The 17,186-nt window shown below is 48.4% G+C and overlaps 4 protein-coding genes across 4 annotated transcripts; all 4 read right to left on the bottom strand.

Annotated features, from left to right (window-relative positions):
- Positions 1-202: 202 nt before the first annotated feature.
- On the bottom strand, positions 203-7,781 carry ATNIH1004_000185 (Type I Polyketide synthases (Type I PKS); the record flags this gene model as incomplete). The annotated part of the gene is made up of 8 exons (XM_033564908.1): positions 203-1,066; positions 1,122-1,442; positions 1,489-6,091; positions 6,142-6,301; positions 6,354-6,936; positions 6,984-7,210; positions 7,274-7,637; positions 7,704-7,781. 8 exons carry the CDS (start codon positions 7,779-7,781, stop codon positions 203-205), a joined length of 7,200 nt encoding a protein of 2,399 aa, XP_033430665.1.
- A 1,633-nt stretch (positions 7,782-9,414) lies between these two features.
- ATNIH1004_000184 (putative MFS multidrug transporter) lies at positions 9,415-11,328 on the bottom strand (the record flags this gene model as incomplete). The annotated part of the gene is made up of 6 exons (XM_033564907.1): positions 9,415-9,722; positions 9,777-10,144; positions 10,193-10,762; positions 10,816-10,939; positions 10,988-11,121; positions 11,174-11,328. 6 exons carry the CDS (start codon positions 11,326-11,328, stop codon positions 9,415-9,417), a joined length of 1,659 nt encoding a protein of 552 aa, XP_033430664.1.
- Positions 11,329-12,042: 714 nt separating this feature from the next.
- Positions 12,043-13,843, bottom strand: ATNIH1004_000183 (cytochrome P450; the record flags this gene model as incomplete). Its single annotated transcript, XM_033564906.1, has 7 exons — positions 12,043-12,622; positions 12,683-12,843; positions 12,903-12,959; positions 13,005-13,049; positions 13,097-13,402; positions 13,477-13,580; positions 13,630-13,843. 7 exons carry the CDS (start codon positions 13,841-13,843, stop codon positions 12,043-12,045), a joined length of 1,467 nt encoding a protein of 488 aa, XP_033430663.1.
- Positions 13,844-14,921: 1,078 nt separating this feature from the next.
- Positions 14,922-16,317, bottom strand: ATNIH1004_000182 (uncharacterized protein; the record flags this gene model as incomplete). Its single annotated transcript, XM_033564905.1, has 2 exons — positions 14,922-15,864; positions 15,914-16,317. 2 exons carry the CDS (start codon positions 16,315-16,317, stop codon positions 14,922-14,924), a joined length of 1,347 nt encoding a protein of 448 aa, XP_033430662.1.
- Positions 16,318-17,186: the final 869 nt, after the last annotated feature.

Here is a 17,186-nt window from a genome sequence, read left to right as displayed (position 1 = left end):
AGAAGGCAATATTCTTTAACTAGCTGATAAGAGTATCTTTCACAGCTTTAGAGAGCCACTGCTGAATTCCTGCCGATATATCGAAACTTGCCCTATTAAATTCTGACTCTTGCTATAGATACATAGATAAAGACCAAACTAATCGAGTCTCTGATAGCTCTTTGAACATAAAAAATCTAAAATATAGACAAATCCAGAAAGTCTATGAATCTGCCTTAACTCCATCCAACAACTTAGCAACAATCCTGCTCTTCCCAGCAACCAAAGCCCCAATATCCTCAAAAGTGGAATTCCCCAGAACCTCGAAAACAGCCACCTCTGCTTCCAGCTTCCATTTGAACCAATTCCTCAGCTCTACTGCCACCAGCGAATCAACCCCGTACAGGTGAATTGCCTTGGACGAATCCAGATTTTCCAGCGGAACACCCAGCGCTTTGCTAAGCCGATGCATAAGACAAGTAGCAATGATATCAGCTGCACCATCGAGAGTACGAATGCCCACCAACTCCTTGACCACGTCCGCAACGGCGTCTTCCTGCACCGTCGAGTCAGAGTCGTGGATATTCCAAGTTCCCCGAAACATAGGTCGAGTCATGAAATTCGGGACTTCTGCGCCGCTGGCTTTAATTTTGGACGGGATATCGATGCCCACGATGACCTGCGATTTGAGGGGAGTGACTGGGATTCCTAAGTCCGGGTTACAGTGGTGTTCGAGCAGAGCGAACATGTCCTTCTGTCTAATTCCGAGTAGATACCCCGTCCCGAGGAGGGCTGTTTTCACTGCGTCATTGTCACGTAACGTCCCGTCGTCCACCATGACGCCGAGATTCAACGTGGTTGCTCTTTCGCCGATCGAGTTGCGGTAGTGAGTGAGTGCGTCCTGATATGCGCATGCGGACGAGTAGTTCACTGATGCCGTACCACCGACTCCACCAGCTACAGAGGAGAACATAATGAAGAAGTCCATTCCTGTCGGGAGGAGCCGATGCAGGTTCCATGTCCCAGAGACTTTGCAGTCGACGGTATCTGTCCAGTCTTGATAGGTCATGTTTCCGAAGATTTTGTTCTGGCCATTCGTTAGTATTGGGTTGGAGATCTCTAGTGTGATGGAGAGAACATACCCTAAGAACCATGGCGGATTGGATGCAGCCCTTGATAGGAGGCATCGTGGTGCTGATCTCATCGATAACGTCCTTCACCGAATTGAACTGCGCAATATTGCACAGTGGCACCTCCACTCGTGTCCCTTGTTTCCGAAGGCTATCGACCAGCTCTCGCGCCTCATCGTTGGAAATACCCGAACGTGACAGCAGGACGAGATTCTTAGCGCCGCGAGCGGCCATCCAGCGTGCTGTGCTTCGCCCAATGCCACCGAGTCCTCCAGCGATTATGTACGTAGCGTGGTCGTTGAATTTCCACGTGCGCTGGAGTTTCAGGTTCGTCTAGAACAGTCAGCAAAGCTACTGGCTGGCGTGGGCTTTCTCCTACCTTAACAATGTCGTCCCGTCTTATCTCAATCACAGTCTTTCCTGTGTTTTTTCCACCCTGGAGATACCTAAACGCTTTTTCTATCTCACCCACCCCATAAACATGGACCGGTTGAGGCGGGGAGATTTTGCCTTCCGCAAGCAACGAGGTGATATTATTTCGTAGTTCCTGAAGCAGTACGGGATGGTACTTCCTCGCCTCGTTGAGGTCAATAGCATGGAACGACGCGTTTCTAGAAAATGGACGCATTGGAAGCTGGCCGTTCGAGAGGATATCCTTCTTTCCGAGTTCGAGGAACCGACCAAATGGTGCAATACACTGCCAACTTTCGACTAGCAAGTCCCCGCTGAGCGAGTTGAGGACGACATCCACTCCTCTGTTAGTGGTCATCCGCTCTATCCCCTTGACGAAGGATGTGTTTCGGCTGTCGAAGATGTGGTCTTCATGAATTTGGTATGTGTTCATGAGTAGCGATTTCTTCTCGTCGGAGCCCACGGTTACGAATATCTCGGCGTCGAACATCTTCGCCACCTGGATAGCCGCCTGTCCAGTTCCGCCAGCTGCGGAGTGGATAAGAATTGACTCTCCTTTCTGGATGTGGGCGACATGGACCAGGGCATAGAAAGCAGTGGTGAAAACGACCGGTAGTGCTGCAGCGTCAACAAAGCTCATGGAGCTGGGGATAAGAATTGCATCGCTTGCCTTGCAGCGAGTATAAGTCTGATAGGAGCCAATGGCACTGGCACAGACCCGATCACCAATTTTCATGTTCCGTACCTCATGGCCCATCTGGCTGACTGTGCCAGAGCATTCGAATCCAAAACTGTTCCCAGGGATACGACCCAAAGCAATAAGACAATCGCGGAAGTTGACACCGCTAGCTTCGACGTTGATCATGATCTCATCGGGCGCCAGCGCCAATTGTACTGCTTCGTCTTCCACAAACTCCAGGGAATCCAGCAGCCCGAGGGATCTGATACTGAGTGTGAGTGCTTTATGGTCGCCAAATTTGGACTCACTGGTCTGCGTGCCCTGCATTAAAGACCCCATCTCCTGGTTCAAGTAGTCAGCCTCGATAAATCGATCGATACAGATATTGCCGTTTCTCTCCACGTATTCCTGTTCGCACTCATCCACCGGCTTAGTGGCAATAGTGTCGAATATCTGAATAATCCGACTGCTAATATGCAGGGGATCTGTTGAGGTAGCCTCTAGAGATAACGAAATATATTTGGAATGTCGCTCCTCCATTCGCAGTCCCCTGAACGCTCCCTGTATTAGAGCGTGATCTGGATGTTCTGGTCGCACTCCACCGCCCATGCACACCCAGAGCATGCCACCCTCTGCTTGAAAAAGTCTCTTAATCTTCTGGTACTGGATTCCGTCCATTGGTCTTAGGAAGCAACCCCCAACCTCCAGAATCACAATGCAGAACCATTGTCCGAGGTCGTCACGCTTGACCGCTTCTTCGAGTGAAAGAGCAATGACCTCTTGAACGCCAGACTCCTTCAATCCAATAGACAGAATATCACAGACCCTCTTTTGTAGAGGAATGGAATCATCAAACACGACCAGCGTCTGTGGTTGTTGCAAAGGACCCGAAAAATCGCCCACCGCAGTCGAGATCAATGCACTATGCTCATGACATATAGTATCATCATAATCCTGCAGGTTCAGATCAATGCCCGAGAACCCAGCCTTCTTGAGAACCGTGTCCCAGACAGAATCCGAAACACCAGCGCTAAATTCACGATACTCATCGGCATATCTCCACCATCCGGGAAGAAGACCAAAGGCAAAATTAGTCCGCACAACTTCTGGATCAGTCAGCTCAAAGAGAGCAAGCTTTCCTCCAGGCTTGAGCAGCTTTCTCGCGTGTTTGACCGTCGTGTCGAGATTCTGCGTAGCATGGAACACATTATCAGCGATGATAAGGTCATAGGCCTCCTCTTCGAATCCCTGAAGAACGGGGTCTTTCTCAATATCGAGTACCGAAAAGGTCACCTTGCCAGAGAAGTTCTCAAACATAGGCGCAGCATCGGAAAAGAACCCCGCCGAGATATCTGTATAGGTATAATGCGAAAAACGAGGAGCGCCAGCACCGGGCTTCCCAGATCCATTTTGCGTCAGACGATCGAGAATATATTTGGTCATGCCTCCTGTACCTGCTCCGATTTCCAAGATCTTGATATTAGGGTGTTTGTGGGCGTAGAGGTCCAAAAATGCAAGGGCTTTTGACAAGCCGTTTGTCGCTTTGTAGAGCTCGCGATAGTAATCCTTGACTAGGGGTGTCTGGAACATGAGTTCCAGCGCTTCCTGAGTACCTGTGAGAATATTATAGATGTTTCGTGATAAGACCGCGTAGAACCTGCCACGTTTATTTTCGTTCTCCAGACGGTTGAGTAACTCGATATATAAATGGTCGTCGTCCAAGTGTGGCTTCACATCCACGCCGCTGTTTGTGGATTCGGTGTCTACCTTCTTTTTCTCGCGTTGCATCCAGGCGAGATATCTCTGATGGTGGGGTGCTAGTTTCTCAATGTCAGCAGGCGTGAGCTGTTTCAATGTTCTCAGGATGCACAGATAGAGTAGTAATTTGACATCATGATCGAGCTGGAAGGGCGACGGCTGAATGGGAAACGTTGTGGTGACTTCGTCATGTAGCTCGTCTCGCGTAAGAAGCTCAATATCAGGACGGTAGTCGAAGTTCCAGCATAACCGACGACTCTGTTCCTCGACTCCGCCCTCCTTTAAAAACTTCCCTTCGAGACCATCCAATACGACAATCGACTGGTGTTCTGAGTCCAGTGCGACGACAGTCGAAATGGTGTTGCCCAATCCAAGGAAGTCGGACTTGTTCCACGCCAGCAATCGAGGCCTGTTGTCATCTGGATAGATTCTGTCGGGCTCTGCAATCCAAAGTCGCTGAATTCCAGCCACAACACTAGGGGAGATATTGGTGCCGCCGTCTGTCATGCTAAGAAGGCCCAGATGGAACAAGCCGTCCAGGGTAGTGGGATGAATGGTATAGTCTGTCTGCTTTAATTTTCTGTACTTGACTTTCCACTGGTTTGGATCGAGTTCGCCAAAGCACTCCTGGTCTTCGTTGTATGCGCCAGTCTTAATGACTTGATGTGCAGGTCCAAATTCGACCCCCTTTTGAGCCAGAAGCCTGTACATGCGATTCATGTCGAGGGGATGAGAGCACGAAGAGCGAATCCGGGCCAGCTCGGATGCGTGTCTTGCGTTTTCTTGATCTACTTCAAGTCCTCTGTCGACTTGTCCCGAGTCTTCGACAAAGGATACGAGAATGCTACCACTGCAGGCTTCAACCCAGGCATCATTCTCGATACAATACAGGCGAAACTCTGACCAGGTCTCCTCTCGGTCCGCAGCCTTATTGCCCGAGCGAAGGTAGAACTCAACTTCTGTCCCGTCCGAGTCCGGAACAATGGTTATAGCTCGAGAGAATGTTATATCCTTGAGCGTGTATCCTGTAATTACCCTGTCTGATCGCGATAGCGATCTCGCGACACTTTTAGCTGCTTCGACCGCCATGACCACCATAGCTGCTGCAGGGAGAATATTCACCCATGCGATAGTATGGTCCCCGATCCATGGGTCCTCGGATAGCTTGATTCGTCTTCTCCATTTTGCCTCCAGTGGATTCCAGTCGGGTACACGCATTCCTAGGAAATCGTTCCGCGGTGCGCCCCTGAATCGATGGCCTTTGCTGACACGGGACTCTCTCCAGTAAGTGTTAGAATGATCGAATTGGTATTCGGGCAGATTTGTCAACGGTAGGAGTGCGGGGGCAGGATGTGTGTTAAGCTCATTAATGGACTTGATGCTAATCTTATGCCCGCGGCAGTGAAGATAACCCAGAGCGTTATATAGCGTGTCAACAGCACTGGAACCTCTTACCAATGAAGAGGCATATCCAACGGTAGTATTATTGCTTATCGCCTTGAGTGTGTCTTTCACCGGACGCTGCAGCGCTGAATGAGGACCAATCTCTAGGACATCATCAACCTGCAAACGGGACTTGTCTTGCACCGCTTGATTGTTCTGCAAGATGCGAAGTGACGCAGCGCTAGATAAGGCTTCCACGAACCTCACAGGAGAGACCATATTCTGAGTCCAGTACTCCTTTTTGCTAACTTCGCTGGGTGTTACGAGGCCTCCTGTGACCGAAGATACCATCTTGATTGGTGACACTGTATTCCTTCGGGACAGCTTCCCCATAGCCTTCGAGTACTCTGTGGCTATGGTGTTCATGTGAGTAGAATGATAGGCAACGCCTACTGCAAGCTTTCGAGCGAAGATGCCATCATTGTCCAGCAGATCTTTAAGTGTATCGATCTGTGGTTCGTCACCAGTTACTGTCACGTTAGACGGACTGTTGATACAGCCGACTGAAACACCAAGGTAGCCAAATTTGGCTTTAATTGCGGAAAAGTAACAGTGTATCTTGGTCTCCGATGTACCAGCAGAGAGCATCCTTCCTTGACTCTTCTTGTCCTTGGCAAGTCGTGATGAAAGAAGTCCTCTGTAGTACGCAACACTAATCGCAGAGCGTCGATCTAGGGCTCCCATGCAGTATCTGACTCTGTTAGATTGCTTTCAGTGTATATAAGAATGACAGTGTCTTACGCAGCCGCGATTTCACCCGATGAGTGGCCAACTACTGTCACTGGTCGAACCCCGACGCTCTCCAAAAGGTCGACCACAGCAATCTGCACCGCCGTGCAAAGTGTCTGACTGAATTCTGGCTCATTGACTTGCGAGTCTTCCTGTGTGCTGGAGAGTTCCTCTGTGTATCAAATTAGCTAAAACCCACAGGAACATAAAAATGGAGGTTATACTGGAAAGACTCCACGGACACCCCAGGGCTTCCAACACTGATGCACTCTGTCTAATGCTTTTCCAATAGACGTCGCATATCTTCAGTTCCCGTCCCATGGCAAACCACTGTGCACCCTGTCCAGTAAAGCAGAACAAAAGACGAGTAATTGATAAAGCCCTGCACGCAGGCGAAAGACTTATCCCCTTTTTCAGGTCTTCATGAGAATTGCAAACCGCATAAGAACGCCACAGCAATGAGCTGCGTCGGTCACTCAATGTGAATGCCAGTTTTGTCAGGTAGTTCTCATCAAAAGAGCCCGGAGCTGTAGCAAGGTACTCGTTGTATGCCTTTTCGATTCGTCCAATGCCCTTCTCATCTTGCGCTGAAAATACTAGGATTTTTGGCGGTGCAGAGCTCTTGTTTTTATCTCTGATAGAACCATTCATGAAAGGTTTCATCTGGTCCTGAGTCATTCCAGAAAACTTCAGATAGTTCTGAGCATCATCCATGACAACGTGCGCATTTGTCCCTCCAAATCCAAACGAATTGATAGAAAGTCGGCGCACTCCATCTGATGGCCAGGGACAGAAATCCATCGGAAACTAAGATTGTTAGCCATACTCCCAGAATATAGATAACCCAAGCATACCACAAGATCGGGATGATTCATCGCAATAGTTTTATTTACTTCTTCAAGCCCTGAAATTGCCGGTATCATCCCCTTCTCCAGCATCAGGATGCTCTTCACGAGACCTGCAATACCACTAGTTCCCTCGAGATGACCAATATTCGACTTGACTGAGCCAATATACAGTGGCCTCTCAGAGGAAATGTTCTCTCCAAAAGCATCAGCAATGGCACCCGCCTCAATAGGATCTATAAAGACCACAGAATTAGCCACTCGGACTGCGAACGCTAATGCGAATGCAATATACATACCTCCAACCGACGTCCCCGTTCCATGTGCCTCGACGTATCGCGTCAGTCGCATGTCCAGCCCAGCCTTCCTATACGTATCTCTGATCAAATCCGCTTGGGCTGACCGACTCGGCTGGACGATTCCCGGTGTCCTACCGTCCTGGTTCGTTCCTGTCGCGCGGACGACGGCGCGAATGACATCGTTGTCTGCGATCGCATCGTCGACGCGCTTCAGAATAATCGCTCCGAAGCCTTCTCCACGGCCATATCCGTTGGCTTTCTCATCAAAGCTCCAGCATCGTCCATCAGGCGATAGGAAACCTTGGTTATTCAGTGACATTGCCATATCGGGGCTCAGGAAAAGATTCGCTCCAGCGACAATTGCCTACATAGTCAGCGCGCCCACCATATATAAGTACATATTTTTTGGAAAAAAAAAAAAAAGACATACAATATCAGCCGCTCCACTGCGCAATCCTTGACAAGCAGTATGAAACGCAACAAGGGTACTCGAGCAAGCAGTATCCATATTAATAGACTCTCCACGCAGATTAAAAAACCAACTGATTCTGTTCGCCAGCATATTCGCAGAGACAGAGCTGGCAGAATACTGCCCTCCAAACTGGGGATCTCGCGTCGAGAAAGCCTTGTAATCATCTCCAAAACTTCCAGTATGCACAGAGGTTCTCGAATAGGCGATCTTCTCGATCGGGATTCCAGCTAATCAGTGAGCATCTACCTATCCTGTAGAATGATGGGGAAAAATACCATTTTCCAGTGCCTTATATGTCGTTTCGAGCAAAATGCGAGATTGGGGATCAATCTCCGCGGCTTCAGCAGGGCCGATGGTGAAAAAAGGCGCATCAAAGGCGCTGACGTCTCCGTCTACGAAATGTGCGCCTTTTAATGGGAACTACGCAACATTAGCCCTTTCATTCTTTATATATCTCCCTGCAGTAGATATAAATAAAATGAATGTAAGACTGACCGAATTCAGCCTTCCGTCGTCAGGATCATAAACCCCTTCGAAATTCAATCGACTCTCGGGAAACGTTGACCACGCCGACCGACCGGTGCTCAATGCCTCCCAGAAAGAATCCACGGATTCAATACCCTGGGGGAATTTGAATGAGAGTCCAATGACGGCAATTGGGACTGAATCCAGCTCTGAGATTTGGTCTTGAGAGCGCCCGTGTGCGCGTTGTTTTTGAGGAACGTCTGTGAGATAAGATTGTGCACGTGTTTTTAACTGTGAAGAAGAGAAAGATTCATCTCGCTGGATGAATTCGCTGGTAAACCAGCTTTTTAGAACCGGTATCATTGTCGGACGACGGGTATAATAATAAAAATATTAGAGTATGTACACTTTAGAATGTGGGCTTATTATCTGTCTTCGAGAGCCTTATCAGAGTATATATATTGAGTAATATATATGATCTACGAATTAAAGCATAGTAGTACACAGCCTCAACCACAGGTCGTACTGGCAGACCGAACGGTAAACCTACTTACTCTGGGCTATCCTTCCTGATTACTTCTTCCCCCCACATTCTATGTGGCTCGTTGTCTTGGTTGATAATGTGCATGATGATGAGGTGGATATGACAATGGGGCCAAAAGCTCTTCCGTGATCATGTAATCCGTACTCTTTGTCAAGATTGTCTCCCTGATAGCTGCAGGTGAGAAGAAAAGGAAGGTAAATACCGAGTAAGCATGGACTTACGTGCATGGTAGGTTACCTGTACTTTCCACATATGTCACGCTAGCCACTACTTAGTATGCACATACGTTAAGAGAAAAATACAGTACCGTATGATACATATTCTGCGTGTATAGACAGTACCAAAACTACATCCTGCCACGCCCACAATACTCGGGGTACCCTGGCAATTGCTTCCCTATCCCTGGTTCCATCCCTACATGGGCTGATCCACGGGCTGGGAACTATATTGGGAATCCCAGGCAACTGAAATGATCCCGCTGGGCTAGTTGATGATTCGTATTGCTTTTATTATGCAGTCAGACGGGGATATCCATAGATCATATTTTCTCAATGGGTTACTGTTGGTTTCCTGAAAACATCCATGGATAATTCTGTATTATACTGGTATATACTAATCTTTGCCTTAACGCAAGGGCAGCAATGCAGAGTAATATCCTAATTAAGCCAATCGTCTCGCAGGCCTCTCCCAAATTAGCACCAAAGCCAACACCTCCGCTGCACAAAATGCCAGAATCATGAGTAACTGCTTATGAAATCCATCCGCAAAGGCTTCTCTCACAAGCTCCTGATCCGACCGAGGCAGTGTGTTCACGTAAGAAGCATTTGCTAGAATCTTAGAGATGACATCCGTAGGTAACTGCGTTCTCAACTGGCTTTTTGCGGTGTTGTTCAGTAGATTCGTGGCGATCGAGACACCCAGCGCGCCACCCAGGATTCGCAACTGGGTTACCCCGCCCATTGCTACGGCTATCCATATGTCTTTAGCTTTATATAATGGAGGAGATGCTAGATACCACTTACATAGAACACTTTTGTCAACGATAAAAGGGACAATGTTCAAGAGAGTAGTTAGACTCAGTCCGACACCCAAGCCAGCGAGGACTTGATAGCCGTATAGTTTAGCAGGGAGGTTAGTATCTACAGGAATGGAATAAAGCAATCCCACTCCAAGAAGTTGCAGGATGGTTGCGGTGCAGAGAACAAAGATGGGTGGCACACGACCGCGGGCCGTTAGGCCGCCTGTCAGGGCTGATCCAAGCGCTATTGTCATCGTGTAGGGAAGGATGCGGACTCCTGAAAGTACGGCGGAGCTGTTGTTGACGTTTTCGAATCGGAGGGGCATCTCCAGGACAAGAGTTACGAATGGAACGCCGGAGAGAATAGCATTCCTATTCGTCTGTTAAGCGTGCGAAGACAAAAATGGAAGGTTGACATACAGATACATTCCCATGAGGACTCGGTTCTTCATGAATGTCCATGGAAATACCGGTTCTCTGGTGGACTTCCGACGGTAGAGAAGCCACTGCCAAGCGAAAAACATGCATAGAAGAACCGCGGCAAGGACCAAACATGTGATCACGAGAGCTGAGCTCCAAGAAAAGGAGATCCCTGCTTCTTCGATAGCCACGATAAGCAGAACGCAAGCGGCAAGGAGAAGGAAGAAACCCGGGTAGTCGACCTGTCCTTTCCAATCGATCTTCTTATGGATCAGAGAGAAAGACTGGGTTTGTGATACGTCCGGGAATGAGACCGGCATTGCCAGTAATACCAGACCCAAGGCAACGAATCCGACAGGGAGGTTGATATAGAATATCCACCGCCATGATGTACCGTCGGTGATCGCACCTCCAAATAACGGTCCCAGGAGAAAACTGAATGCAATGGCCAACGATATAATACCATTGTATGCCCCGTATTTCTCTGGAGTCACCATCTCAGCTACAATTATGGGAGCCATGCTGAAGATCCCAGCACCGCCCACGCCTTGGAAAGCCCGGAACATGATCCTACTAAAAGTCAGCGCATTATACCATAGTTAGTGATTTGATTGATGACTAACAGCTGTATTGTTGACTTCGCTCCTGCACAACCACCCGAGAACACCAGGAAGAGCACCAGGGCAGCAACGAGCATGAGCTTTCGCCCGAAGAAATCGCTCAGTTTGGCCCATATGATCAGGAAACCTACAGGCGGTCAGAATTCCACGCTGCAAAGCAAGGAGTGGGACTTACTGAAGTAGGAAGTTAGGTAACTGGAGACCACCCAGCTACTTTTTTCAAAAGCCTGCAGGTCATTTGCTATGGCAGTGAGTGACGTACTGACAATTGTGATGTCGAGCGCCGAGAGGAAAACACTAAGGCAGAGCCTAGATACTGTCAACTGATATCTTCTAGAATTAGAATCTTTACCGGACGCACCCGATCGTGAGCAATGTCAGTCGCCATCCGGCGAGAGTATCCCCATTGCCCGTGTTGATATTCACTTGTTTCTCCGGCTGTAAATCGCCTGTGGCAGAAAGAGGCGCATCAATTTCCGACTGGGAGGGGCCGGAGTGCTTCTCGACAGCAGTCATTTTCTGGTCGTAGGGTTAATGACTGGTGATGACCCTTGAGTAGTAGTATTATGCCTGGATTCGACCAGCCCGGCCATATATGAAGGCGCGGCTACGGATATAATAACTATCATGGCTCTAATTCTACCGAGGGAAGAGAATGTAGGGAATGTCATCGGCAGATATGAGACATGATGTGGCAGTCTCACATTCTTACCCACGAGGGGAAGCTGGTATTAATGTTTCTTACCGTATTGTCGTACCGTACCTTACTATTTTATCTTCCCCGCTTCAGTGGCTTTTTTATTATCGGTCACTACTATGTATTTCATGTATTTCTGTCCGAAATACATAGTAGTGACTGCAAAGGAAAAGGCTATGAACGCGCGTTGGAGGTTCGGCACCCTGAAATATTATTCTCACTGGTCAACAGTAGTCCATATGGTGCCATACTATGACCACTAAAATTTCATAAAGCGTTGCACTTAATTAGTATCCGCTGATCACACTCACCTGAATTCGTCCCAGCAGCCCGAGCGATGGGGTCTTTCCTGTAGAAGCCTGACGCCCGGAGACCTGCATACAATATTTCTTTGACACAGATAATATCTAACAGAAGGTAATATTCTTGGGCTCTACGCACGACGCACAAAGTTCACACCGCACAGAGCCTCGTGGTTGTATTTAATAAAGTATAATTATGTCATACAAATAAAACAACAAGAAAGCCCCCGACTAACATTTCCTGGGCCTCACCAAAATCCCAGGCGAGTCTCGAGCCTGTGCACCGAGGATATAGTCGCGGCTGACATCGATATCCCTCTCCCTTGACACCTGCGTCACGTCGAAATCGAACTCTCGAAACACCACAGCGAGGATAAGAAAGAGCTCCGCGCGGGCTAGGTTAATCCCAAGACACGATCGGGTCCCGCGGTTAAAAGGGACGAGGTATCGTTCGAGTTTCTTGCCGTTTTCGAGCCAACGTTCCGGTCGGAAGTTGCGCGGTTCCGGGTAGATTTTCGCATTTTCATGCGTAAGGTGCGGTGTCATTCCCACTGTTGAGCCAGCCGGTATCACGTAGCCGTTGCAGTTCAGGGTTTTGTCTGGGAATTGTCGACTGATTCGATGAGTGACTGGATCGCAGAGGCGGAGACCCTCCTGCACCACGGCTGACAGGTAGGGAAGTCGTTCTAGCTCAGGAAGTGAAGGTGGATTTGAGGGGTCAGGAATGGCTGCTTTTAACTCATCATGCAGGCGCTGACGCGCCGATTGGTTGGCAGCGATATGGTAGGCTGTTCCACGGAGAACATATGCTCTATGATAGGTCAGATAGCCATAGCCGAAGGGGAAAAAAGAAATACGGAGGCTCTCATACGTAGTACCAGAACCAGCAGTCATTAGACTAAAAGCTTCGTCACGGAGCCTGTCGCGCTTCAACTCATTCGGTGGCAGTTTGCTTTCTAGGAGCTCGTGGAATACGGTTCGATGTGTGGCAGTCTCGTAGGATTTGTCCTGCCCATGACGTATTGCCTCTACCTGCCGTGAAAGGTCCTTTTTGGATTAGCGATAATTTCGCCTCGATTTAGATTACTTACTCTCCGGAAATCAAGGATATCTGCCATCGCCGGCGCAAGGCGCTTATTCATCCAGTCCTACAGGGTCAGCGTACAATAATTAGACCTATATATCAGACTTACTGGCAAAGAATAACTTAGTCGCATAAGCCACGGAATGTGGATATTCTAACCCCTGTTAGTAAAAAGCAGAAACGCATTTAGATCCAACTGACCAACAAGCTAACTTCCAGAAAACTATCGACATCATCAAAACCTTTGCGCCCGAAGTCTGCCTGAGTAACATTTTCCGGATCCCTTGCGAAGCAGTAATCGTTGATGATATCCAGAGTTACAGCTGCATACATGTACTTCATGTTCATTGTCTCGCCATTCTTACTCGCCTGATCAAGACGCTCACGTAAGATGGCAATAGGGCGTCTCATCTCTGGGACCAAATCGTTGACTGATTTCTTCGAGAAGAAGGGATTGAGTGCACTTCTTCGAATGCGATGAAGTTCATGCGTTTGCGTTCCGATGGCCTAGCCCGTTAGTATCATATTCGACAATAGGGAGAGGAACTAACAGCTGGATAAGGCCCGAACGCCTCCGCAACTTGGATTGGCTTTTCCGCACGACCATTGGTCTGGTTGAATACTTCGTCAAAGTAGTCGGGGTCGTTTATATGGACTTCATCGGGGTTGATTCTGATAACGGGGCCTAAGGGGGTCAGAATTTTCTTATATCCTGTAACTAGAAGGAGACATACCGTATTGATGATGGAGATCATTTAACCTGAAGGTAAACTGACCGCTGAGGTACAGATCAAAGTACCATTCATACAGGTATGTGGCTTTGGCAAGCGGAGGACCGGGAATATGCCGCAGTGGATGGAACCAGACTCGATAAGCGACCAGCGTGGCAATATACACGAGATAGGAACTACCTCCGTATTTGACAAGGAAAATTAATGTATCGAGCATTGTAAAATGGCCGGGTATCGCCCGTACGACGCGGATCCAGTAGGCAATTTTGCAGAGCAATTTGATTGTGAAGCTGGCACCGAGGCACCTGGGATATCAGGACTAGAATGCCGTTGGTGTGCCTTAAATCAGCACATCTTGTGTATTAGTTGCGACAGTGAATAATAACGGAGAACCAACATAGGGGGATATAGTTGAATCCCAGTATAAGATACTCCACTCCGTAAGTAATGAGGCGAAATTAGTCACAGAACCACTTCGAGCTGGCCCTTGGTGATGGAAGTATTACAAATAACGGGCAACATGAGCTGATCGAACTAGGTTAGTGCTTACTCTTAATGTTACATTAGGACTTTATGTGGCTATGGTGTCCACGGTCCGGAAAATCTTAGCAGGGTGGAGATGATAATCAGATGCAACAGCCTAGCCGACTACGGAGAAGCTATTTAATATTCCATATAGATTTGGGGCATTCAGTTTATCACGCCGAGTTATGTGGGAGGTCTTAGACATGGAACGAAGCCGTACCAAGTGAATGTTTTTGGTCTACAGGGCAGTTTCCATAGACTAACTAGATTATCTTTCAGGCCAAATGTCAATTTTTTCGTCACTTTCGTAATTTTTTCACACAGGCTTCAATCCCCCAAACCGCCGAGGCACCAATCCATGTATGGGTGTAACCAATATAGTATGTATAGGTGTATTTATTCGAACGCACTCCAAAGACAATTGGCCTCCACTACGATGTGAAGCCTAAATAATCCTACAGACTAAACGTACAGTCTTAATGATCTATGGTCACGATACAAGATGAGTGTCTATTCCTGAATAGGACAAGCCGAGGAGGCTGTGGGGTGGTACTACACAGTAAGACGGTGACTGGCTCCATAGCATATGATTGGTGGATTTGTGAGCTACCTAAGACTCAACCTCTGATAAGTTTCATTGGATCCAGCGAATCATAGACGACCATAAGAGACATACCTTCCGATCCCTGCCATGTAAGCCGCACTTCTTTGCCCGTCTCTCTCCTCTATCCGTAAATCCCTGTTCTCCAAACGCCCAAGCAATCCGTTTGCTACAACGTCGATTGGTTCCTTTTGTGGAACGCAGGCACTTTGTAACCGACGGTCTTCTTCCACATAAACTCCTTTGCCTCGGCCACTGTGTATGGCACCAAATTTTCCACATCCATTGGCTTGGCGACCAGCCCTTTCGCGCAGATGAACGAAGCGCTGGAACGCGGCTTTTCTCCCTTCGCCAAACCAACAATTGCTTTCGCCCAGTCCTGAAAAAGCTTGCGAGTCTGCGGCGCCTGCCGGAAGAAAAAGAAAAATGTGTGCGGCATGGCTTCGTACTCCTGCAATGTAGCAGACACCCCCTGTGCATGAACTGTCTGTATCAAGAGCTTGGAGGCATCTATTATCTGCTCCTGGCCAGATGCGATCCATATCGGACACGACCCTGTCCAGTCTTCTGACGCAACTGGGCTAGCTAGAGGATGTGCTAGCATGCCTGCTTCACAGTAGAGGTTGGCGCGGGGTGGGTTAGTCGGCCAGGCGGGGCAGGTAGGAAAGCTCTTCTGAAGATAGGGAAGTTTCTCAATAGGCACTGGAAAGATATCACAGAAGGCATTGCGATCGAAGGAGGGGAATGCATTCGTAAGATCGGCCACCGCACTAACCGCTGCCACGCCAGCTGGTACGGCGAGCGGAATGTCCTGTCCGTGGAATGTTACGGACGCGTTCTTCCTTATCAGCCGCAGTAGAATCTGTACTAGACTCAGGGCCAGACAAGCACCCGAACTATCTCCTGCCAACACTATCGAAGATGGCGGGATGGCTTTATGCGGGGATCCTGGAGGTGGTGCCAGGAGAGTGAGGTAGGCCTGGAACACATCCAGTAAGGCAGCAGGAAATGGGTTCTGCGGTGCCAGACGCTGGTGCACCATCAACACCTTAGACCCGGTGGACTGAGCCAACAAACCTGCTGTCTTCCGATAGTTGGACGGAGTGTTTAACCTGTCATCAATCAGTCAAACCAGAACAATGGACTGGATCTGACCCGTACACAAAAGAACCTCCATAGATGTAGAATATTGCCAGAGGGCTTTTGGTCTCCGCCTTGAGCTTTTCGAACTTTTCGTCCTCACCTAGGGGCGGCTCAGGGGCGTCTTTGTTGACATTGCTGCGGAAACCTGTCCACTCGAAAGAAAGAGGAGTTGAATCTGGACGATCGTAGGAGATGTTCTTGTCATTTGCCTCGTCAATAAGGGATATAAGCAAGTCTCGGGAGGTGTCCCTGATCGGTTTGGGGGTTGTGAACTTGCTGACCCAAAGGGGGCCTTTTACAGGATCATCTCTGTTGATTGCGGCTTGCTGGGAGGAGATTGAGGCGGTGTGGGCGCCTTTAAGGTATTCTGCCCTCACTTTCTGAGCAGCGGCTGCGAGGTGGCGAGGATCTTCGAAGTTCATCTTGTAGGCGGCTTTTTAATACTGAATGAAAGAAGGTACTGACTGGGAGAGATATATTGATTACTACAAATAAGTAGGAATTGCAAATCAAGTCATGGGGAGCATGTGACGCTTGCGGGGCAGTAGAGCCGAAACAATGAACTTCTTTTGTGGCGGTACATTTTCACACATGTATGAGCCACTCTCAGGTACAAGGCCTGCCAGCTTTTGATTATTCTGGGCCTGCACCTTCTGAATTGAAGCATCCCTGTCACCCTAGGAACAGAAATTGGGATCACTCTCCGGATATTGCCTAGCAATAGCTGCCTTGCCAAAATTAGGCGGACTCGTTCATATGGTGTCCTTGGCTTCACGCTTGCAGTCTTACACACAACCTAATACTATACTATGAGTGGAAGTTGCATTTTAGTTCCAGCCTATTGTGGACCTAGGCAAATTTCTTTAGCCAACGATGTCACCAACCCCTTGCAAAATTACAGCGAAACATCTCCATACTCTGCACCATTCCTTAAGCACTTATGTAATACAGAGGAGGTTGTGCATATCTTAGTCCACTATTAGCGCGGATACATATGGGACATACTCTGCAAGACACAGCAAATCCTTGTTCATTGGAAGATCGGCGGCGTTGCAATGTCAGCTTATGCGATGCATCCATGGAGGTGACTCCTTGATTCCGAAAAATACCATGGATACAGTTGTCACTTTGCATGGCCTAAATACCAAATTAAGCGATCCAACGGCCTAATTTCCATTTTCAGGCCCATCTCCATGCAGGCTACCATGCAATTTCAGACGATCCAATGAAAAGACAAGTAGGTTGCATTCCATGCCATGCAGTCCGTTAAAAATACCTAATGAGGCTGAGT

Source organism: Aspergillus tanneri (genome assembly GCF_003426965.1).
Source record: "Aspergillus tanneri strain NIH1004 chromosome Unknown AapTan_2_pilon_pilon_pilon, whole genome shotgun sequence".
NCBI lineage: Eukaryota > Fungi > Ascomycota > Eurotiomycetes > Eurotiales > Aspergillaceae > Aspergillus > Aspergillus tanneri.
Note: the sequence above shows the minus strand (reverse complement) of the source record. Positions and strands in the feature narration are given on the sequence as shown.